At 40.2% G+C, this 24,817-nt stretch overlaps 1 protein-coding gene across 10 annotated transcripts in view; it reads right to left on the reverse strand.

Moving 5' to 3' along the window:
* The window catches only part of NFIA (nuclear factor I A), a 595,358-nt gene that overhangs the window by 113,661 nt on the left and 456,880 nt on the right, over window positions 1-24,817 (reverse strand). For all 10 annotated transcript variants that reach the window (XM_060304981.1, XM_060304976.1, XM_060304960.1 and 7 more), the window contains exons 5-6: window positions 19,302-19,419; window positions 12,926-13,053 (exon numbers count right to left, since the gene is read on the reverse strand). In XM_060304981.1, coding sequence (XP_060160964.1) covers window positions 12,926-13,053; window positions 19,302-19,419 — 246 coding nt within the window. The remainder of the gene's footprint in view (window positions 1-12,925; window positions 13,054-19,301; window positions 19,420-24,817) is intronic.

Here is a 24,817-nt window from a genome sequence, read left to right on the forward strand (position 1 = left end):
AACGTAAGGTAGATAGCTATGGGAAGCAGCCACATAGCACAGAGAGATCAGCTCGGTGCTTTGTGACCACCTAGAGAGGTGGGATAGGGAGGGTGGGAGGCAGGGAGACGCAAGAGGGAAGAGATATGGGAACACATGTATATGTATAACTGATTCACTTTGTTATAAAGCAGAAACTAACACACCATTGTAAAGCAATTATACTCCAATAAAGATGTAAAAAAAAATTAAAAAGGGAAAAAAAATAATTCTGATGATACTTCACATGATTAAAGAACATTAATTTTAACAAAGGACTTTGGCATTTGGCACAGAAGTTCAAGTTCATCATTTGATTGTTGTAACTTTGCGACAGAGATGGGGCAGAAACAACAGTGCCCATCTTACAGATGGTGACTGACAATGGAGGAAATTTCGTTTGCCCTTGAAGACAGGGACTTGACGGGGTCATCTTGTAACTACTCTGTACTGTACACAGTCAGCACTTAATAAAGATTCAGTGACTTGGCTCGACTTGAACCATACTGATTAGATGACCAGCTCTTCTTCTCCATGCACTTCAAATGGAGGAAGATGAGAGAGGCAGAAGAGAGAAGTTTCTTTCTTGTAGTGAGGTATGAATCACTGTGTGAGGGTACCATCTTCTCTGATCTGTCTGAAAATAGGCTAGATTTCTATCTATCTAGAAGAGTGTTAAAGGCATTCCTACTTAAAGTAGGGAGAAAGCGTGGGGGAGCGCAACACTGAAAGTTCAGGGTGCCGCTAGACAAGGCAATGATTGAGTGGTGAGAGCCTACATAAAGGAACAATCAGAGCAGGAGCCTAGATCAGGGCTTTTCAATCCCTAACATTGTGTAAGTATCACTCAGATATCTTGCTAAAATTCTGTGGGCCTGGGTAGAGCCTGAGATTCTGTATTTCTAATAAGCTCCCAGGTGATGCTATGTTGCTGGTCCTCAGACCACACTTTGAATAGCAAGATTAGACCTCACGTGATACAGATCTCATAGTGTCTCATATGGGTGTTACTTATGCTTGTATAAAAGAAAATTTCACGTGGAAATCTTAAAATTTTCAGACATAAATCAGGAAGGCTACATAAAACATTCTATAAAGATTCACTATTGGAATTCTTTTTTTTTTTTTTTTTGCGGTACGCGGGCCTCTCACTGTTGTGGCCTCTCCCGTTGCGGAGCACAGGCTCCGGACGCGCAGGCTCAGCAGCCATGGCTCACGGGCTCAGCCGCTCCGCAGCATGTAGGATCCTCCCGGACCGGGGCACGAACCCGTGTTCCCTGCATTGGCAGGCGGACTCTCAACCACTGCGCCACCAGGGAAGCCCTACTGGGATTCTTGATATAGAGCTTGTGATAACGAATTATCTTTTTTTAAAAAAAGTATTATCTTAGAAAACAATAAAGTATTATCTTTTACAAAAAGGTTTGATTCACTTAAAGGGATACCCTTTAACGTGAGGAATACTTGTAATAAAATTTGATAACACTACCACTTGTCAACAGGGCCCATGGTTGAGCCTTAGCAATTGTTTTGCTTACTACTTGCTAATAATTGGATTTGACTGAATAACAGCCTACAGATTGAGAATATAGTAAACATCAATTCTGAGAGAATTACGGGTGGCAAAATCTGCTTTCAGATTTATGGAAAGCACCCAAATTCCCTGCTTTATAGGCTTCATTCATTCACTCAATCAACATTTATTGAGTACCTATTATGTGGCAGACTGTCACGGACGCTGGGGGTACGGCAGTGGAAAAGACAGACTCAGCCCCACTGCTCAGAGTGTATATTCTAGAGGGAGAACATATGATAACAAGAGATAGTGGTATGAAGAAAGGGAGGCAAGCAGGGTTATGAATTACAGGATGATGCAAGAGAAACAGCAGCTATTTCAGATCACTAGAAGCCTCTGTGATAAGGTATTATTTGAACAAAGATCTCAATGCTGAGGATTGTTTGACTTTATGGGCAAAAAATGGTAGATATTTCACTTTGTTAACAGTTAATACCGTTTGCTCATATATCATATCCTATGCGTATTTAATAAACCCACATTCCTTCTCTGGCCTGGGTGCATGACAAGGGTTTGGGATAAGGAAAGTGGGGGATTTTTCAGGTCTTTCTGATGAGTAATTTTTAAAAATTTTTAATTGTTATGCTTTATATTTAAATACAAGCTCAGGACATAAGACCTTAAAATACAAGCATAAGTGCTTGTGGTAAAAGAGGTTATTTGTCTTCTGGGTACAGAAGACAAAACTTATACTCCGAAATCAGATTTAGGTTGAAATTTGGATTCAGGATCCACAGGTTTACTATCTCTGTGGCGCTGGGCAAGTCACCTAATTTTTTATAATTCTCAGTTTCATCTCTACAGAGGCAAGCTCATTCTACTTGCATGATTTAGGGCAATTAAAAAAAAACAAAAAAACCTGGTACACAGGAGGTACTTAAACAATTTATAACTATAATCATTACCATATATATGAAAGCACCATGTGCAGCGTCTGACCCAGCGTAGGCGCCTGCCTGTTGGTTTCCTTCCTATTTATTTGCATTATCAGTTCCTCTGCAATTTTTCATTTGTACAGATAAACAAGAGTTGATGGTATGTGCACTTTTGCTTGATAGAATTTCATAGGACTCATTTCATCAGTGCATGATTAGCTTCAAAGCTTCGAATCTAACCCAGTTTTGAGATAACTGGGAAACGAAACTAAGTGGAAAGAACAAATGCAGCATTGTAAGAGAAGCAAAAGTCAGCCTGAGGTTGTCTGATGTTTTTAAACTAACATCATCTTTAATCTCTTATGCCCCTCTTCCCAGATAATAAGAGCTGTGCACTAAAAGTGCTGAGATAAACTAATGGGGAACAGGATACTACAAAAGACATTTGAAAGAGCCCATGTAATTTACTGCATGTCTGGTTTGTTTTACTTTCCAAAGCCTTCCTGTTGCTCCAGGAAATTTGTCTCTTCTGGCAACCTTCGGCCCTCTTTTGGCCGGGGAGCACTGAAAAAGCATTTGAGGGCAGGTAAACAAGATGCAAAGCTCTCTGAGTGAGGAATAAGTACAGGCCTTGCTTCCTGGGTCACATCTGAGGCATAAACAAAGTATCCTTTAGTACTTGCTTGAGAGAATTACCCCAAATGTAGGCAACTACGAGGCGGCTGGTGCCTTCAGATATACATAACGCCAAACACGTTCTGAAGGTAATTTACATGCGTGAATCACTAAAAGCCTCCTACTCAATGAACTGTACCCCTGGGGAAAAGCTATGCAGTCCCAGATCAGTGTGGGAACAACAGAAGGGTGTCCTCTCTGCCAAAAAGGGGATTGGGCTGGATGGAAAATCCCCAAAAAGGACCATCTGGCAGCATAAATTATCCATTTAAAATGGCTGGTGTGAGTTAATGACACCAAAGTCACCACGAACATGTACAACATCCTTCAGCTGAGTTTTAATGTCCCATCAGGCCATGTTTCAATTATGACTTTCTATGCTGAATATGGCCAAATGTAAATTTATTCACTGTCCTCCCCCACCCCCTGCACATATACCATGAAACTGCATTTTTCTGTAAAGAAATAGGGATAGAGAATGGAGCATCAGTGCAGGAATACAGTATAATTATGGGGGATTTCTCTAAAAATATAATTTTTTTTATTAGAGAACCCCCCTACAAATATACACTTATTCTCTCTCTCTCTCTCTTTATATATATACATACACACACATATATATGTATAGTATATACAGTATATTATACTATATGTACATATATGCTATATACATATAGTATAATGTGTAGTATTATTACTATATATATATTTTATATATATATATCCTCCCAAAAAGGATTTAGCCATTAAATTTTAGTTATTTAATGACCACAAAGGATATAGGTATTCAGATGTTAAAATGTATGGTCATTTGAATCGTAACATGCAGAGAAGAATAGAATTACTCTGAATAAAAGAGTCACTAGGTCAAGGTACTCTATATTCAACGTACTCCCACCTCCCCCAGATAGGCCCCAAAGGAATCGACCTTGACAGGACGGGCTTACGGTGGAGGAGCTTCATGTGCATCGACACAATGAAGCACCTCGGTCTGTATAAAACCACATCAGTATGACCCTCAGGCACAATGTCCCAAACTTATATATTTTGATTCTGATTTTCACAAAAGCAGGTAAACGGGCCAGGACTTTAATTGGCCTTTTAAAAAGAGTTCAAAGAACATTTAGATCTGCAAATTTTTTAATAGCACATAAGCTCCTCATTGGCACTGTCCTGAGGTCGCGCTGATGATGCATTTGGCAGCCTGGGTGGTCAGCATGTTCATTCAGGCCTGGGTGTATTTCTTAGTTGCTTTCAGCAAACTGGCATGAATATCAGTGTGGAGTGAAGCTGACGTGTGGCCTTTGTAGAAGACCCGCCACACCTTGAATGCTGTGTTGATAACACTTAGAAAACGGCAGCACCAGAGGCTAATTCCCCATCCTTGCGACTCCCATGTCACCACATAATGATCTTCTTCTTTTTTTTCTTTTAAATAAGCTTTATTTTTTTAAAACTCTAGATTTACAGAAAAAAATGTGATGACAGTACGGAGAGTTCTCACATACCCACACCCAGTTTCCCCTGCTACAGACACTTTTCATCACTATGGTATGTTTATTACAATTAGTGAATCAATATGGATACATTATTGTAAGTTCACACCTGATTCCCATCTTTTCAGTTTTTACCCACTGTCCTTTTCCTGTTCCAGGATCCCATCCAGCACCGCACACTACATTTTGGGGTCATGCCTCTTTGGCCTCTCGAGGCTGTGGTAGTTAGTCAGACGTTCCTTATATTTGATGACCTTGACAGTTTGCAGAGTAGTGGTCAAATATATTGTACAGTGAGTCTCAACTAGTATTTGTCTGATGTCTTTCTCATGGTTAGTCTGGGGTTATATATATATTTTTTTAATACAGCAGGTTCTTATTAGTTATCTATTTTATACATATTAGTGTATACATGTCAATCTCAATCTCCCAATTCATCCCTCCACCACCACCACCGCTTTCCCCCCTTGGTGTCCCTACGTTTGTTCTCTATGTCTGTGTCTCTATTTCTGCCTTGCAAAATGGTTTTTCTATACCATTTTTCTAGATTCCACATATATGCATTAATATACAATATTTGTTTTTCTCTTTCTAACTTACTTCACTCTGTATGACAGTCTCTAGGCCCACCCACATCTCTAAAAATGACCCAGTTTCGTTCCTTTCTATGGCTGAGTAATATTCCATTGTGTATATGTACCACTTCTTCTTTATCCATTCATCTGTCGATGGGCATTTAGGTTGGTTCTATGACCTGGCTATTGTAAATATTGCTGCAATGAACACTGGGGTGCATGTGTCTTTTTGAATTATGGCTTTCTCTGGGTATATGCCCAGTAGTGGGATTGCTGGGTCATATGGTAATTCTATTTTTAGTTTTTTAAGGAACCTCCATACTGTTCTCCATAGTGGCTGTATCAATTTACATTCCCACCAACAGTGCAAGAGTGTTCCCTTTTCTCCACACCCTCTCCAGCATTTGGTATTTGTAGATTTTCTGATGATGCCCATTCTAACTGGTATGAGGTAAGACCTCACTGTAGTTTTTTGTTTGTTTTAATTAATTAATTTTATTTTTAAAATTTTGGCTGTGTGGGTCTTTGTTGCTGTGCATGGGGTTTCTCTAGTTGCGGTGAGTGGGGGCTACTCTTTGTTGCAGTGCGTGGGCTTCTCACTGTGGTGGGTTCTCTTGTTGCAGAGCACGGGTTCTAGGCATGCGGGCTCAGTAATTGTGGCACACGGCCTTAGCTGCTCCACAGCATGTGGGATCTTCCTGGACCAGGGCTTGAACCCGTGTCCCCTGCATTGGCAGGCAAATTCATAACAGCTGTGCCACCAGCGAAGCCCCCTCACTGTAGTTTTGATTTGCATTTCTCTAATAACTCATGATGTTGAGCAGCTTTTCATGTGCCTTTTGGCCATCTGTATGTCTTCTTTGGAGAAATGTCTATTTAGGTCATCTGCCCATTTTTTGATTGGGTTGTTTGTTTTCTTAATATTGAGTTGCATGAGCTGTTTATAGATTTTGGAGATTAATCCTTTGTCCATTGATTCGTTTGCAAATATTTTCTCCCATTCTGAGAGTCTTTTCATCTTGTTTATAGTTTCCTTTGCTGTGCAAAAGCTTTTTAACCTTCATTAGGTCCCATTTGTCTATTTTTGTTTTTATTTCCGTTACTCTAGGAGGTGGGTCAAAAAAGATCTTGCTGTGATTTATGTCAAAGAGTGCTCTTCCTATGTTTTCCTCTAAGAGTTTTATAGTCTCTGGTCTTACATTAGGGTCTTTAATCCATTTTGAGTTTATTTTTGTGTATGGTGTTAGGGAGTGTTCTAATTTCATTCTTTTACATGTAGCTGTCCAGTTTTCCCAGCACCACTTATTGAAGAGACTGTCTTTTCTCCACTGTATATCCTTGCCTCCTTCATCATAGACTAGTTGACCATATGTGTGTGGGTTTATCTCTGGGTTTTCTATCCTGTTCCATTGATCTATATTTCTGTTTTTGTGCCAGGACCATATTGCCTTGATTACTGTAGCTTTGTAGTATAGTCTGAAGTCAGGGATTCTGATTCCTCCAGCTCCGTTTTTTTTCCCTCAAGATTGCTTTGGCTATTCGGGGTCCTCTGTGTCTCCATACAAATTTTAAGATTTTTTGTTCTAGTTCTGTAAAAATGTCATTGGTAATTTGATAGGAATTGCACTGAATCTGTAGATTGCTTTGGGTAGTATAGTCATTTTCACAATATTGATTCTTCCAATCCAAGAACATGGTATATCTCTGTGTCTGTGTCATCTTTGATTTCTTTCATCAGTGTCTTATAGTTTTCTGAGCACAGGTCTTTTACCTCCTTAGGTTTATTCCTAGGTATTTTATCCTTTTTGTTGCAGTGGTGAATGGGATTGTTTCCTTAATTTCTCTTTCTGACCTTTGTTGTTAGTGTATAGGAATGCAAGAGATTTCTGTGCATTAATTTTGTATCCTGCAACTTTACGAAATTCATTGATTAGCTCTAGTAGTTTTCTGGTGGCAACTTTAGGATTCTCTATGTAGAGTATCATGTCATCTGCAACAGTGACAGTTTTACTTTCTTCTTTTCCAATTTGTATTCCTTATATTTCTTTTTCTTCTCTGATTGCTGTGACTAGGACTTCCAAAACTACGTTGAATAATAGTGGCAAGAGTGGACATCTTGTCTTGTCCCTGATCTTAGAGGAAATGCTTTCAGTTTTTCACCACTGAGAATGACGTTTGCTGTGGGTTTCTCATATATGGCCTTCACTATGTTGAGGTAGGTTCCCACTATGCCCAATTTCTGGAGAGTTTTTTATCATAAATGGGTGTTGAATTCTGTCAAAAGCTTTTTCTGCATCTATTGAGATGATCATATTGTTTTTATTCTTCAATTTGTTAATATGGTGTGTCACATTGATTGATTTGCATATACTGAAGAATCCTTGCATCCCTGGAATAAACCCCACCTGATCATGGTGTATGATCCTTTTAATGTGCTGTTGGATTCTGTTTGCTAGTGTTTGGCTGAGGATTTTTGTATCTATATTCATCAGTGATATTGGTCTGTAGTTTTCTTTTTTTGTAGTATCTTTGTCTGGTTTTGGTATCAGGGTGATGGTGGTCTCATGGAATGAGTTTGGGAGTTTTCTTTCCTCTGCAATTTTTTGGAAGAGTTTGAGAAGGATAGGTGTTAGCTCTTCTCTAAATGTTTGATAGAATTCACCTGTTAAGCCATCTGGTCTGGTCCTGGACTTTTGTTTGTTGGAAGATTTTTAATCACAGTTTCAATTTCATTACTTACGATTGGTCTGTTCATATTTTCTGTTTCTTCCTGTTTCAGTCTTGGAAGGTTATAACTTTCTAAGAATTTGTCCATTTCTTCCAGGTTGTCCATTTTATTGGCATAGAGTTGTTTGTAGTAGTCTCTTAGGATGCTTTATATTTCTGCGGTGTCTGTTGCAACTTCTCCTTCTTCATTTCATATTTATTGATGAGTCCTCTCCCTCTTTTTCTTGATGAGTCTGGCTAATGGTTTATCAATTTTGTTTATCTTCTCAAAGAACCAGCTTTTAGTTTTATTGATCTTTGCTATTGTTTTTTTTGTTTCTATTTCATTTATTTCTGCTCTGATCTTTATGATTTCTTTCCTTCTACTAACTTTGGGTTTTGTTTGTTCTTCTTTCTCTAGTTCCTTTAGGTGTAAGGTTAGATTGTTTATTTGAGATTTTTCTTGTTCCTTGAGGTAGGCTTGTATTTGTATAAACTTCCTTCTTAGAACTGCTTCTGCTGCATCCCATAGGTTTTGGATCGTTGTGTTTTTGTTGTCATTTGTCTCTAGGTATTTTTTGATTTCCTCTTTGATTTCTTCAGTGATCTCTCGGTTATTTAGTAACATAGTGTTTAGCCTCCATGTGTTTGTGTTTTTTACATTTTTCCCCTGTAATTTATTTTTAATCTCATAGCATTGTGGTCAGAAAAGATTCTTGATATGATTTCAATTTCCTTAAATTTACTGAGGCTTGATTTGTGACCCAAGATGTGATCTATCCTGGAGAATGTTCCATGAGCACTTGAGAAAAATGTGTATTCTGTTGTTTTTGGATTGAATATCCTATAAATATCAATTAAGTCCAACTTGTTTAATGTATCATTTAAAGCTTGTGTTTGCTTGTTAATTTTCTGTCTGGATGATCTGTCCATTGGTGTAAGTGAGGTGTTAAAGTCCCCCACTATTATTGTGCTACTGTCGATTTCCTCCGTTATAGCTGTTAGCATTTGCCTTATATATTGAGGTGCTCCTATGTTGGGTGCATATATATTTATAATTGTTATATCTTCTTCTTGGATTGATCCCTTGATCATTATGTAGCATCCTTTCTTGTCTCTTGTAACAGTCTTTATTTTAAAATCTATTTTACCTGCTATGAGTATTGCTACTTCAGCTTCCTTTTGATTTCCATTTGCATGGAGTATCTTTATCCATCCCCTCACTTTCAGTCTGTATGTGTCCCTACGTCTGAAGTGGGTCTCTTTTAGACAGCATATATATGGGTCTTATTTTTGTATCCATTCAGTGAGCCTGTGTCTTTTTGTTGGATCATTTAATCCATTCACATTTAAGGTAAATATCAATATGTATGTTCCTATTACCATTTTCTTTTTTTTTTAATATTTATTTATTTATTTATTTAATTTATTTGGCTGAGCCAGGTCTTAGTTGCAGCTCCAGGGCTCCTTAGTTATGGCTCCAGGGCTCCTTAGTTGTACAATGGAAACTCTTAGTTGTGGCATGCATGTGGGATTTAGTTCCCTGACCAGGGATGGAACCTGGGCCCCCTGCATTGGGAGCGCAGTCTTATCCACTGCGCCACCAGGGAAATCCCTATTACCATTTTGTAAATTGTTTTGAATTTGTTTTTGTACGTCCTTTTCTTCTCTTGTGTTTTCCACTTAGAGAAGTTCCTTTAGCATTTGTTATATAGCTGGTTTGGTGGCACTGAATTCTCTTAGCTTTTGCTTGTCTGTAAAGCTTTTGATTTCTCTGTCAAATCTGAATGAGATCCTTGCCAGGTAGAGTAATCTTGGTTGTAGGTTCTTCTCTTTCATGACTTTAAATATATGGTGCCACTCCCTTCTGGCTTGCAGAGTTTCTGCTGAGAAATCAGCTGTTAACCTTATGGGAGTTCCCTTGTATGTTATTTGTCATTTTTTCCTTGTTGCTTTTAATAATTTTTCTTTGTCTTTAATTTTTGTCAATTTGATTACTACACATATCAGCATGTTTCTCCTTGGGTTTATCCTGCCTGGGACACTCTGCGCTTCCTGGACTTGGGTGGCTATTTCCTTTCCCATGTTTGGGAATTTTCAGTGATAATCTCTTCAAATATTTTCTCGGGTCCTTTCTCTCTCTCTTCTTTTGGGACCCCTATAATGCAAATGGTGTGTTTAATGTTTTCCCAGAGGTCTCTTAGGCTGTGTTCACTTCTTTTCACTCTTTTTTCTTTATTCTGTTCTGCAGCAGTGAATTCCACCATTCTGTCTTTCAGGTCACTTATCCTTTCTTCTGTCTCAGTTATTCTGCTATTGATTCCTTCTAGTGTATTTTTCATTTCAGTTTATTGTATTGTTCATCTCTGTTTGTTTGTTCTTTAATTATTCTAGGTGTTTGTTCCTTAATTCTTCTAGGTCTTGGTTAAACATTTCTTGCATCTTCTCGATCTTTGCCTCCATTCTTTTTCCAAGGTCCTGGATCATCTTCACTATCATTATTCTGAATTCTTTTTCTGGAAGGTTGCCTATCTCCACTTCATTTAATTGTTTTTCTGGAGTTTATCTCGTTCTCTAGTACATAGCCCTCTCCCTTTTCATTTTGTCTGTCTTTCTGTGAGTGTGGTTTTTGTTCCACAGGCTGCAGGACTGTAGTTCTTCTTGCTTCTGCTGTCTGCCCTCTGATGGATGAGGCTAGCTAAGAGGCAAGTGCAAGCTTCCTGATGGGAGGGGCTGGTGGTGGATAGAGCTGGGTGCTGCTCTGGTGGGCAGAGCTCAGTAAAACTTTAATCCATTTGACTGTTGATGGGTGAAGCTGGGTTCCCTCCCTGTTGGTTGTTTGGTCTGAAGCAACCCAACACTGGAGCCTACCTGGGCTCTTTGGTGGGGCTAATGACAGACTCTGGGAGGGCTCACACCAAGTAGTACTTCCCAGAACTTCTGCTGCCAGTGTCCTTGTCCCCACGTTGAGCCACAGCCAGCCCCCCGCCTCTGCAGGAGACCCTCCAACACTAGCAGGTAGGTCTGGTTCAGTCTCCTATGGGGTCACTGCTCCTTCCCCCTGGGTCCTGATGTACACACTACTTTGTGTGTACCCTCCAAGAGTGGAGTCTCTGTTCCCTCCAGTCCTGTCAAAGTCCTGCAGTCAAATCCCGCTAGTCTTCAAAGTCTGATTCTCTGGGAATTCCTTCTCCCATTGCCGGACCCCCAGGTTGGGAAGCCTTACGTGGGGCTCAGAACCTTCACTCCAGTGGGTGGACTTCTGTGGCATAACTGTTCTCCAGTTTGTGAGTCACCCACCCAGAGGTTATGGGATTTGATTTTATTGTGATTGCGCCCCTCCGACCATCTCATTGCAGCTTCTCCTTTGTCTTTGGGTGTGGGGTATCTTCTTTGGTGAGTTCCAGTGTCTTCCTGTTCATGATTGTTCAGCAGTTAGTTGTGAATCTGGTGCTCTCACAAGAGGGACTGAGCGCACGTTCTTCTACTCCACCATCTTGAACCAATCTCCCCTAAAGATCTTCTTATGTGTCTCTTCCACACCCCCACTGTGAATTCCTTGAAAGCAGGAGCCATAGCCTTCCCATTCATCCTTGAGTTCCCAGAACCAGGCATAGTTCCTCATCATGAGAAAATTTCCCAGTGAAGGTGTGAGTGAATGAATGAATGAGTTGGGTGAAAAGATTAGGTAGAAGTAAGGCAAAGTGAAATTTCTGCATTTTAGTAAAGTGAACAAGATAAAGGAATCAGACAGTGGGGCCTGAGGTTTTGTTTTGTTTTTAATTATCATATAGCAAAACTGCCTGGGGGTTCAGGAGTGGAAGGCATACTTTTCTATGAATGTTAACACATGTATAGATTCCTGTCCATCACCACCACAAACAGGATACAGAAGAGTTCCATCATCCCCCAAATCTCCCTTGTGCTATTTCCTTTTTAGTCACACCCTCTGAGGATTCTCTTTTGATATGTTAGAGAGGAGAGAAAAAAGTTAAGATTTGAAGATGAAGGGGTTCAGAGATTTTCTTGGCGCTTGTCTGTTTTTGCAGGGAATTACTCTGAGGCACGGGTTGGGGAAATTTTTTCAAACTTACTGTACGAGGTGTGATTCACAGACAGGTTATGTATATTACCTCATTTAATTCTCAAGAGCACTGACATAGCTATTATTATTGACAGATTATAAAAATGGGGACAATTAGTTTCAGAGAGGTTAGGTAATTTGCCCATAATCACACAGCCAGCAGGAGCTGGAGTCAGGATTACACTCTGCCTGTCTTTTTCCAAAGCCCACTCTATTCTCTACAGCATTTGACTTTGCATATCGAGGAAGCCACTGGAGAAGATTTTCCCTTGCCCATGTGGAGGTTAGACACTGAGAAAAGTTTCAAAAAGCTTCTGCTATCAGAATTAGTCACATTACTCAAGACTCCAGAGCCAAGACTGAACTACCCCAGGAGGTTAAACTAGCAGTCATCATTTGCTTAGTCCATGAAAGAGGGGCATAAAGATAGCTGTTCCTTTTAAATAGAAAAAGAATCATGATGAAATCCAGTAACAGGAAAACATATTTAAAAGTCTCCTCATTTTATAAAGATCCAAGTACAAGCTATGACACAGGGAACCCATCCTACATTTCTAATGTCATCAACGTAGTTGAAAAAGTTGATAGATTTTTATTTTGATTATTAAAAGATAAAACCAGACCCAAAAGGCAATTAGCATAAAATGAAAGCGAAGGCAAATGGAACGCTGGATTGCAGTGTAGGTGAAAAGATGTAAGAGTAGAAAACCCTACACACCATTCCCAGTCTCTCTTCTCAGTTAAGTGGCATCCTTGCGCTACCACCCTTTCATAAAAGCAGCAGTCAGGTACAAACACGTGTTCACGTGGAAAAAGTCCACTGCTCTGAGCTTGCTGTGTTCCCTTTATGCCTGGCGTGGACTCCCACGCATCCTGGACTTTACAGGGGCAGCTGCAAGCCCAATGCCCAGCCCGCTTACCTGGCTCCACTTCATGCCACCCGCTGGACTGACTTCCGCTCCCCGGGGAGCGCCCTTGGCCTGTGTAAAATGGCTCTTCACCAGGACTGTCCATTTCATCCTCCACAGACTTGAGGCGCTTTGTGGAGCTGAAATAACAAACGGGTACATGTTTAAAAGTCATCCAAAGCACCTTTCTCCTGGACATGGCATCTCTGGTGGAAAGAAAGGCAAGGGAGGAAGCAGTTGGGTAACTCAGTGTAGTTCATGGTCTCTCTTTAGGCTCTTGTTCAGTTCAGTGAGTCACTGGATGTGGAACAAAGTCTTGGGTCTTGGTTGTCCCAAGTGTCTGGGTTTGATTTTTATTGTCACTCAAGTTTCTGCTGCTCCCCACCTCCGGTTCCTTTTTCCTTTGAGGAACGGGTGGCTGGCTCCCGCTCCTGTCTCCACCTGGAAGAGTCAGTAGTAAGCTCACATTTGCATCTCCTAGAGCAGTGGCTGGGGCGTAGCCGTCAGCAATGTCCCTAGACATCAATTCAGTCCCTCCTGGTACCCCAGAAAGGAGAAAAATCAGGGTGCATGACCCTTGAAGAAAAGCTCGGATTGCTGTTTGTTTTTTTGCCATGTTTTCTCATCTTCCATTTAGATTTGTTCATTTAAAAAATACTTATTGCACGGTGACAGCAGTCCAGGTACTGATCTAGGCACTAGAGATAAAACAGTGAACAAACAAGATAAAAATAGAAGGAATGGGCTTCCCCGGTGGCACAGTGGTTGAGAGTCCACCTGCCGATGCAAGGGGACACGGGTTCGTGCCCCGGTCCGGGAAGATTCCCACATGTCGCAGAGCAGCTGGGCCCGTGAGCCATGGCCGCTGAGCCTGCGCGTCCGGAGCCTGTGCTCTGCAATGGGAGAGGCCACAACAGTGAGAGGCCCGCGTACCGAGAAACAAAGAAGGAAGGAGTACACTTCCTTGTGTGAATAAGGGACATGGAAAAAAGAGTGACCCAGTGACTTTTATGCACTTTCTCTACAACAAAATTACCAAAATGAAATTCTATGCCATCAGGGTGGGGATGTTTTAGTTTTGCATAGGTATGGTTGGGACATTTCCAGAGTATTTTCTACCAGTTAAAGGGCTGAATTTTTTTTCCTCCCAATTTGAGACTTCAGGAGTTAAAAGGCAGTGAAATGGTACATGTTGCTAATGTTGTTCTCATTGTGTTAACTGATTATGTCACTAACATACCAGAATTGGTAGATTTCATACCTGGTGCAAGTGCTTGTTGGGAAATCTCTTCCTCCTGTGTCAGGGTACAGAATTTTTAATATGTGTTCATTCATCAAACACTTATTGTGCACTTCCTGCATGCCAGGTGCTGTGCTAAATGCTGCTATATTGAAATAAATCAGACATAACCCCTGTCTCCATGGGGTTTAGAATCTCATGGATGAAGACTGAGAGGTAAACAAAATTGTGCAAAGAGAAATACAGGTATGATGATGGAACCACACAGAGGTTATAGTGGGTTCTTTGAAGGAGTTAGGAAAAGTGATACACAGGGAACGTCAGGAAAGGCTTCCCATAGGAGATGGTTCCTGAACTGTCTGTAAGAGAGTGTCAGGAGATGGGGCAGAAAGAAGGACAGGGCAGAGACAGGCTGTTATTCAGCTGATGCATCCCTCAGGCAGCCATTCTGGATTTTAAAATACTGAAATACTTCTTTCCCAGTTGGCAAAGTGCCATTGTCCCATGCCCCATACATTTCCCCCAACCTTGTCATCCCATCTTTGCGCCAGAACGGACTCATGATCCCAAACCTAAAGGGTTAAGGTTTGGCATATCGGGGGGCATTCCAGGACTTCACACTGTGGCAGGGCAGGTCTGTCCTAACTGGTATGCTTGAGTCACACAGGTTATCTGCTAATTTGAACATGACTCCAGGAGGGAGGTGCATATCAGGCACTAACATCACCATGAGCAGAGTGTGACACATGCAGAGAATTGGCAGGTGTTTGCTATGGCTGAAGTAGTAGGAAGGGCAGAGCAAAAGAAGGGGATAGGGGTGATAGAAGATATTGTATGTCTGGACTTTATCCTATAAGCAATGGAGACTCCCTGAAAAAGTCTAAACAGGGAGTGACATCAGAGTCATCTGTTAGAAAGGTCACTCTGGTAGTTGCACAGATGATGGCTTCTGAAAAGCAAAGGGAAAAGAAGGGGATGGAACCTTCCCCAGGGAGAGAGTTAAGAGGCTACTGCAGCAACCTGAGTAAAAAAATGCAGAGGACCCAGTTCAAGGTACGAATTTCTAGTTATTAAATTTGGCATTCCAGGATTCTTAGTCTTTAAAAGTTCTATTTTCATTAAAGCCAGACCAAGGAAAGCAACGTATCTGTAGCATGCTAGCTTAGTACCCAAAGGAAAAACCTTTAGTAGCTTATTTAATGTTCTTTGCTTGGCTTTCCTTGAAGTTCAATGAAAAAGAGCCACTCAAAGAACTTTTCTGTATTTTATGTAAAACTGCATCTAACAGAGTCCTTTAGAAAAGGATATACACACAAAAATTCCTCCTAATGCATAAAACCAGAAAAAATATGGTCTCTAAATGAATTTCTACTGTTTCCTTTTATTAGAAAATGCACGTTATATAACCTAGCGTTTCCCCTTCTTGCCTTGGCAACCAGGAATTTCGGGGCTAAACGTAAGGCATAATTCTGGGTTCACGTTCCTGATATAATAATCTCTCCTGTCTTTCCATATGGTTTCTGTCCCTTCTATATTTAATACTATCTGCGGTGTTTTTAAATTGAAAACTGCTTGAAATAATTTTGGAAGTTGGAAGAATACAAATTGGAAAACAAAATAAATATTTTCCTTACGTTCCTTGGCAAATAAAAGGTAAGACATGCATAGTCTGATAAAACTGTGAGATCTGTGGGGAAGGAGACTGTCAGGTTTTTTGTTTTGCTTTTTTTAATCTCTAGTGCCTATCACAGTATCTCTGACTAATAACAGATGCTCAAAAACTGCTGGACTGGGCTACAGATTTATTTATTTATTTATTTATTTATTTATTTATTTTTTGGCTACAGATTTAGAAACAGTCATATGAGGACTTGTGACAAGGATTCGCCCAAGTGTCATGACTCATGAGATCCCACCCAAAAGGCCAACTTCACTGCCCGTCATTCTCCCACTATTAAGACTTTTCTGAGTTTCTAAAGCTTTTGGTTTCCTTGGTGTCCTCTACTAAGACGCAAATACTCATGCAGTTAATAAATCCTAAAGGTGAACGAATCTGTAGATATTAGCTGACCCCTTAGTTTGAAAGCAAGGACTGTCAAGGGTTGATACAGGATAAATGTTTGGAAGTGGAGACACAGGTTGGAGGAGAGAACAGGGTGCAGGAGGGAAGGAAATTAGAAGTGCCAGGAGGGACGAGTGGAGGGCTTCCAAGACAAAGGTTACTGACTTCACAAACTTGGCAGTTGATTTATCTTGATGAAGTTCTTTGGGATTAAAAAAAGTATACACTATCCCAATTTTTACAGTACCCTTCTATGATTTTGCAGATGTTTACTATGAAGGGTTACAGAACCTACAGTTAATGCTTATCAGCCTTCTTTATTTTTTTAAATTTAGAAATGAATCAGTCATTAATTTTGGTTTCTTGCTCTTGACTTTCTAACACACTGATTCTACTCTCTCAGAAACATCTGAGGGACCCTGGAAAGGACCAGTAAGATCTCTATGTAAGAGGGAGGATAAATACTCTTCCAAGCAGTCTCTCTTGTGTGTGGAATTTGTTTTGTTCCTATCAATTCTACCTAGAAATGAAGGTAAGACTACTACCTTCATTTCAAATATTTGCTTAGTTCCTACTACATACAGAGCCTAGAAGCTTTACCCTGTCCCCACAAAACAGCAAAACACATCTTTCCTGAGCGTTCCTAGTGCCCTGAACTGCCAATCTCCATTCATTTGTTGGTCTCTACCTCGAGATTGCAAAGCTCCTGTACTTGACTTTATATCCACAGTGCCTAGGACAATATCCTTGGGACCTAATAAATGTTTGTTGCTGATTTAGAAGACTTAGACACTGTTCTCTGAGGGATTTACAGTCCAGATGGGGAAGCAGGACCTGTACATACCTCAAAGATTATAATAATAATAATTCAAAATAGTAAATGCTAAGTGTCCAGGAAAAGCAGAGATGCTGGATATTCCTTTCTGGGGGCTTCCCATTCTACTGTTCCTTACTAAAAGAGAGAGCCTCATTCCTAAGAGGATTCAGTGTGAAAAGAGCATGGTTTTAAACTTCCAACAGACCTGAGTTTGAATGCAGACTCTGCCATTTACTTGGTCTGTCACCTTGGGCAAGTTACTTAACTTCTCTGAGCTCCAGGCTGACCCACTGTTAAATGGCAACACTGTCTATATTGTAAAATTACTGTGAAGATTAACTCATATCAGGGATGTAAAGCACCTAATACAGTGCCTGCCACAGAGCAGGTGACCAATTAATAGTGGCACAGCATGAACAAATATTGATTGGTTGATGAACTTTTCTATATGTAAATCTGGGGCATTCTTCTGGGCACATTTTCTCACCTGTACACAGATAATTCTGCTGAGTCTATATAGTTAAAGAATAATTTTAAAAGAAGCATCTTAGGAGAGCCTAATGTGAGCGAAACAAACATATTACCAAGTTATTAACTACTGATGCTGTTTATAATTAGCACCTTATCAGGGTTAGTTATTTGCAGATTATAGGAACAACACTAGCCTTTTAAACAACATTAATAACCAGGTTTCCACACAGAGAATCACAGCAAAAGGCAACAAAACAGCTGGAGAAGTTGAAGGGTATTTGGGATGTCCATGGTACATACGCAGCACACATATGAAAAACAAATAGCCCATCAACTTTTAAATTAATCACTGACCACAAGTATTTGCAAAGCTCTTTCATGTTGACTGAGTGCAGTTACACCCAATGTCTCTTCCATCAGCAAACATTCAAAATCCTCAAAATGTATTAACATCCAAATGTGTTCACAATCATGTGTTCACAATCTCATTCTTTTATTATAAGTGTTTTTTTCGGATTGGAGACTTTTTTTTCCTGAGGGGCTGATACCCCAGTGAACTGAGGGGGACATTTAAACAGCAAGAAAGATGATGGTAGAATCTGGTGGTTATATTTAAGGAATAACTGTTTCTTTAACTGTCTTCAAGGTATTGGTAATGACTAAGCTGATTTTTTTTTTAAGTAATGATTAAATATATGTTTAAAATATGGTTAAAAGTCAAGGTAAGAATGAATCTCTACCATGGAAAATTTCTATCATCTGGCCATTGTTTTAGATCCTAAAACTCTGGTACTTGCTTGAGGAGGAATATACCTTTGTCAAACGTTTTTCTGCAAAGTACACAAACATTAAAGATTGTTCTGCACCATTCTTTTCTTTGTTGTCACAGTCCAGTGCTAAAGCCAATTTGTAAAAGAATACTGTGGGTTTAAATGCCTAATCCCTTTCCCTCTGGTACAGGTTATCTAGAGACAACAGGATCTTGCAAAATGCTTCATTTTGATTTTGGCTTTGTGACCTCAAGGGAATCAAGAACCCCAGAATTGTTATCTGGTTATGTTCTTTTAGCTTTGCTCTTTTAAAGGTCTCCCAGTGTTAACAGTGTTTATGATCTGGCCTCACACTGCTGGGGGACTGCATTTGCTTTTACATCCTCACACCAGGATACCAAGTAGGTTGCATCTCACAGAGCAACTCCAGTAGACTGGATTTTGAGACCTGTCGGGGCTCAGTAGGAAAAGAGCTGGGACTGAGCTGTAATGTCTGTTGTGGGCATGGAGACTGGGACTGATGTCACCAGTGTCAGCTTTCTGCCAAACAAGCCCAAACACACCCCCTTTTCCCTAGTCAAGGCTTGTCCTTAATTTCCTGAGAACCTGCTATGTTCATCATCCATCCTTCCTCCATGCCTTTGCTCGTGTCTCCACCCCACCCAGAACACCATTCCTTTACTTTCCATCTCACCAACCCCGACCAGCGCTTACAGTTTATAGCTGAGCACAAGTCACTCTTTTTGGATAAAGCTGTCTTTAACTATTTTCAGCCTATGCCACACAATTTTTCACTGACTTGTGTGTGTGTGTGTGTGTGTGTGTGTCGTCTGTGTATGTATACACATATATGCATGCTCCACATGCATTTGCTTTCTCTCCCCAGTGAGACTGAAAATCCACTGGGGCTGAACGCATTTCTAGTATCTTCTACTAGACACACTGCTAAGTGTGTAGCAGGCCCAGAATTAAAATCAAGGTATGTAACTATGAATTATGACCACTTTGTGAGCCATCAATCAAATTACCTGGTAGAGGATGTGCTGGGTAACGACCTCCTCATTGCTCCCGGACTCATGCTGTAGTATGAAGAACTTTCTAAATCTGAGAGAGAAAAATTTGGGCCAGTTCCTGCAGCTATTGGTGCTAGAATTAAAAAAAAAAAAAGGAAAGAAATATCAGGTAAGTTCTGTAAATAAAAGACCAATGAGAGCATATTTCAGTGTCGCATTTAACACATTTTATTTTTGAATTTATACGGTAAGGTCATCAAAAATAATCAGTAATGAACTCGGACCTTAAAAGAATATTGACAATAAAAATCATCTACATCGGAAGGGCATATTTATTTTTACTTTTTTTATAACATACCTTTTCATCTTTTCTCTTTTTGTAATGGTAAATTGTCACCAAGGTTGCAACATTCCTAGATGCTTTTAACAAAAATACCTCCACGTTTTGGTCTGAAACTTTTCTTAAATGACCAGACAAAATACTCCCTGGGCTTTTCTAACTTTGTCTGATCCTGAGAGCTTCCACTCACCTGTATTTTGGAATTAGTTCTGAACTGCAAATTCATCTTTCTAGGCCACTCATTCCCAATTTCTTGCCCTGAGGAACGTGTGATTTCTCCTTACTCCAAATCACCTCAGCACCCTGCATACATCTTTACTTTACTATTTGTCCCACCTTCTAATGTAAGGCAGGGTCCTCAAACTATGGTCCCTGAGCCATAATTTTTGTAGATAAAGTTGTACTGGAATAGCCACACCCCTTCATTTACATACTGTCTCTGCTTCCACACTACAACAGCAGAGACAAGTAGCTGTGACAGAGACCATATGGTTCACACAGCAGAAAATATTTATATAGAAGAATTTGCCGACCTCTGATTTAAGGGACTGTTAAAAATAACTTTGACAACACATGATTTTCAGAGCTGACCCTTGTGGGAGATGTGATTCTCTGTACTTTTTTATGTCTTGGATATCCTGTTTACAGGAGTAGCTTAATAAATATTTTCAAATGAATAAATAACATCTATCAATCTTGGAAAACAATTCTGTGTAAAATCAGTGATGTAACTATATAAGTGCAAATAATCTGTTCTTTTGAAAGATTACACAAGGTGGGAGCAATAGATGCATATATTTCTGTATTGAGGCATTAGTTTGAGAGTTTTAAGCCCATAGAAGTGGATATATAAATAAATTAAATAGAGGCTCATATCCATAAGAAGAAAGGATAATTAGGAAAATCATGAACCAGGGACTTTCATTCTTTCAGCAAATGATTACTGGGAGTCTGCTATTGCTAAGAATTGTGCTGCGTAAGGAAGGCACTTAAATGAATGACATGGTCCCTACCCTGAAACAGCCCTAGAGAGTGAGGCTGACAGATTAATTTCAGTACAGTCTGATAAGTCCTTTGCTAGAGTTATTCCTCAACTGATATGCCTGCACAAAGTAGGTATGTAACCCAGCTGAGGGATAAGAGGTTCAAGGGAGTAAAAGGGCCTCAGTAAATGTGATGCCTGTTAAATGTTATGGAAGAATGTTAAAAGGACAAGTAGGATTTACCCAACTGAGAGGAATGGAGGCATTCTAGGCAGAGGGAACAGCATTTATAAAGGTAAGAGAACAGGGCTTCCCTGGTGGCGCAGTGGTTGAGACACGGGTTCAGGGGACACGGCTTCGTGCCCCAGTCTGGGAAGATCCCACATGCCGCGGAGCAGCTTGGCCCGTGAGCCATGGCCGCTGAGCCTGCGCCTCCGGAGCCTGTGCTCCGCAACGGGAGAGGCCACAACAGTGAGAGGCCCGCGTACCGGAAAAAAAAAAAAAAAAAAAAAGGTAAGAGTACATAAAATGTGATTGGATTTCTGATAACTTGATATGATGTAGTATATAATACATGGGGAAAAGAGGGGAGATTTAAGGTCAGGTCATGAAGGGTAGGTAGGTTTCTTTAAGGAACATGAATTTGAGTTCAGTCGATTCCCAAGTTTATAAGCTATTAAAGGACTTATCACACTCCACTATCATTGGGGACTTTTGGGTTTATATTGCTAGTATCTAATACAATCCCTGACACCAGGAGGCAGTCAGTAAGCATTGGTCAAATGGAAGTGATTGTTAGTCAAAGGAGAACCAACAAAGTATAGGAATGCTGTCATCAAATTTGCACTTATAAGCTAGACACACCACCTGTCAGGAGGGTAAGCTTGGAGTGGGTAGGTGTGGCAGTTAAAGAATATAATCAGTAAAACCGTGGAGGCCAGTGGAGTTCATTTAAATAAAAGAAGATGGGGGTGTGGTCTAAATTCAAGGGATAGAAAGGAGCCTGGTGACCGCTGTTTAGGAGTTAGAATTGAGAAAATGTACTGACTTCTTGAGTGTGGTAATAATGGAAAAAGAGGAGTATGGGATAATTCCCAGGACGGCTGCTTGGGAAACTGGGTGAATTGTGAAGCCATAATAAAACTATGGAATCAAGAAAAGGCATGAGAGGACACAGCAATTTCTAAAATAAACATTTAGTTGTTTGATTAATAGCAATGGCTAAACCTTAATCGCAACTATTGTTATATAGAAATAGTCACCGCTAAGAAATAGAAGGCTCTGAAATTCACATATACTTTCTGAAATTCAGACACATTTCTCAATGACAGGCTCTATGGAGGAAGGCCTTTACTTCAAAAACAAATGGTTAGGCTTGACAATAAGTGTAAAGGGAGTTCTAATTAATAATTTTGCTAGTCGTTCCCAAATTTGCTTTTTATATTAAATTTATTTACATAATCTCCCCTTTGATTTCATAATATTTTATGTCTGAAATAGGCCATGGGGTGTGGAGGGGATTGCTCTAATATCGGCACGGACCACCCATTACCCCTTTTAGCAACATGGCATATAATAGGTGCTTAATGTTTGTGCCATCATGGAGCTTAGAGATTGGCATCTCTCGTTAACTAAAAAAGAGGATAAGGCTAATCAGTATCATGGGTCTGGATTTAGATTTGCTTCACAAGTTTCAAGATGGGGTTGAGGCTTCCGCCGGATGGAGCGCCGTGGAAACTGCATGACCCCACTCCCTCCCTCTTGGAAGGAAAAACAGAGCAAGATGTGAGTGAGATGGACTTGACTCCACTGAGAGAAGTCTGAGGCCTTCCACCTATTGATGAACATCCAGCTGCTCTTCCATTTAACACTTTATCATGTTCTACCCTGGAAAATATCTTTTACCTTGCTTATATTTTTACAATGTCAAGGGAGCCAGAACAGGTGAAGGAAGAAAAATACATGCGTGCATGTGGTGTGTCTACTTCTCAGAGAGAATAAAAAAATAATGAAGCCCACAGAAATGTTCCTTAACTCGCCTGTATATTTACTTCCTGTGATCCATTTAGTACACTGTAGCTATAATCTAAAAAAGAGCATCCAAATTCTGCCTTCTTGAAAAGAGTCTTGTAAGGAAACATCACCCGGTGCTGTCTGTCTGTATGTTTGGCATGAATGTCAGCTTATTGGCGTGGATTCTGATTCAGTGATACTGTGACAGCCAAAGAGAAAGCCTTATATCTGAGTGTAGAGGTCAAAGTATCCTTGCAATGGGTTGGGTATTCTCAGTGCCTCTAATCTGAAGAACAGGAATAGCCTTGACAAGTAACTAAGAACTCAAAAGGTGTACTTTCAGCAGGCTTTTCTGAGTACCTAGGGGGCCATGTTTTGAGAAGCACTTTATTATCTAACTTAAGCCTCAGAACAATCTTTTCAGGAAAGGTACATTTTCTAGCTGGGGAGAACTAAGCCCTGGAGTGAGGTTAAATCACTTGTCCTGGATCAGAGAAAGGCAAGAAAGAGAGAGAGCCAGGATTAAAATTCAAGGATGTCTGACCTCGAAACCTGTGCTTTTCCTGCTGCAGCACCCTGACTTTCATGTACAGTATTGGCCTTAAACTTGAGATGCTAAAAGGGTATGTAGTATCTCTGTCCCCACAGGGTTTACAACCTAGCAGAATAATAAAATAATACCTGAATATCTAATGCAAGGCTGAATGTGTTAAATCTCATAGGGAAAATGAAAAGAATGTGTTAGGAAAGTTCAAAGGAGTAATAGATCCCACTGGCTTGTGGGATCAGAAAAAGGGTTATACTCCAGGAAGGGTGGGTGCTTAAGCTGAGGCTTCAAGGATGGTTGGGATGTAAAGAGGCCCAGAAGGAGATAGGAGAGGGTTTCTAAGCAAAAGAGTACGTACATTAAGTTTGGAGGTAGGAGGTAAGTGAGTGATCTGTGGAAACCATGACATTTTCTGAGTAGCGGGGTGATAAAATAATTGTTGAATCTGACGAATGTTAATGTAATGACAGCATACAGAATGCGCATAAGGGGACCAAGACTCCGGATGTGGGGAAGTCAGTTGGTAGGTTGATTCTGGAGTCCTGGTGAAAGGGAATGGAGACCTAAACTACACTGTCAAGGAAGAAAATAGAATTTTCACAATTGGTATCTGTCACCTCTTTCTGGATAGTAAACAGGTATAAAAGACATGTTTCTAATTATACACTATGGAAGGGCATAAACGAGCAAATGATTATACTATTCTAATAAATATAAAATATCAAAAAGATGTATATAACAAAATGTGCTTCTTAGCTAATGATGGTATTACATCCTTTTTGCAAATTAGGGAAATAAGTTGTCGAGAGAGGGTTAAATGATTTGTCAGGTGTCTGTCCAGGATGTCATGCTGGGCTTCTGAAGCTAATGACTAACTTCCTGCTGGTGTGGTGCAGAGATTTATAGCCACTGCCAGTCAAACGTGGGGATGTCAAGGAAGGACTGGACCAACGACAACATTTCCTGTCTGCTCTGTATATTGTGAAGCCTGATTTTGCTCCATGTGTACTTGACCATAGGCTTCATCATTCTTTAATTAACTCATACATAAGATTTTCTACCCAACTAGATTGAGTGCAATTTGAGCTCTGTAAAGATAGACATCCCAGGGCATAGAAAAAGTGCTGGTCAGGGCCTGGGAGAGATTGTTTAGAGTCCAGCTCTGCCAATAACCACCTGCAGAACTTGGTTAAGTCACTTAAACACTTTGGACCTCATAATTCTAATATTCATTATGATAAAAATGAAAATTCACCACCACTACCACCAGCACCACCCATCACTGCTACAGCTATCACCATCACAACAACAAGGACTAACATTTACTAAGCATCACTTTGGGGCAGACACTGGGCTAAGAGTTTTCAGCACCTCATCCTATTTAATCCCTACAACACCACTAGGAAGGACTGAGGCACAAGGAGGTTTAGTAACTTTCCTAGGTCATGAAGTCAGAGGCCTTATACCAGATGGCCTTTAATCCTACAGATCCCACAGTCTCTTTTATGTTTCCAAACAGCTGATGATCAGTAAATATACTTTGAATTAAGAAGAGTAAATAACTACCCTCCCTCTCCATTTGTACCCCCTCTCCCAATCTTTAAGCAGTGCAAAATGACACTTAGAAATCTGTAAATACACATAAATA

This window comes from Globicephala melas, chromosome 1, assembly GCF_963455315.2.
Source record: "Globicephala melas chromosome 1, mGloMel1.2, whole genome shotgun sequence".
Lineage (NCBI taxonomy): Eukaryota > Metazoa > Chordata > Mammalia > Artiodactyla > Delphinidae > Globicephala > Globicephala melas.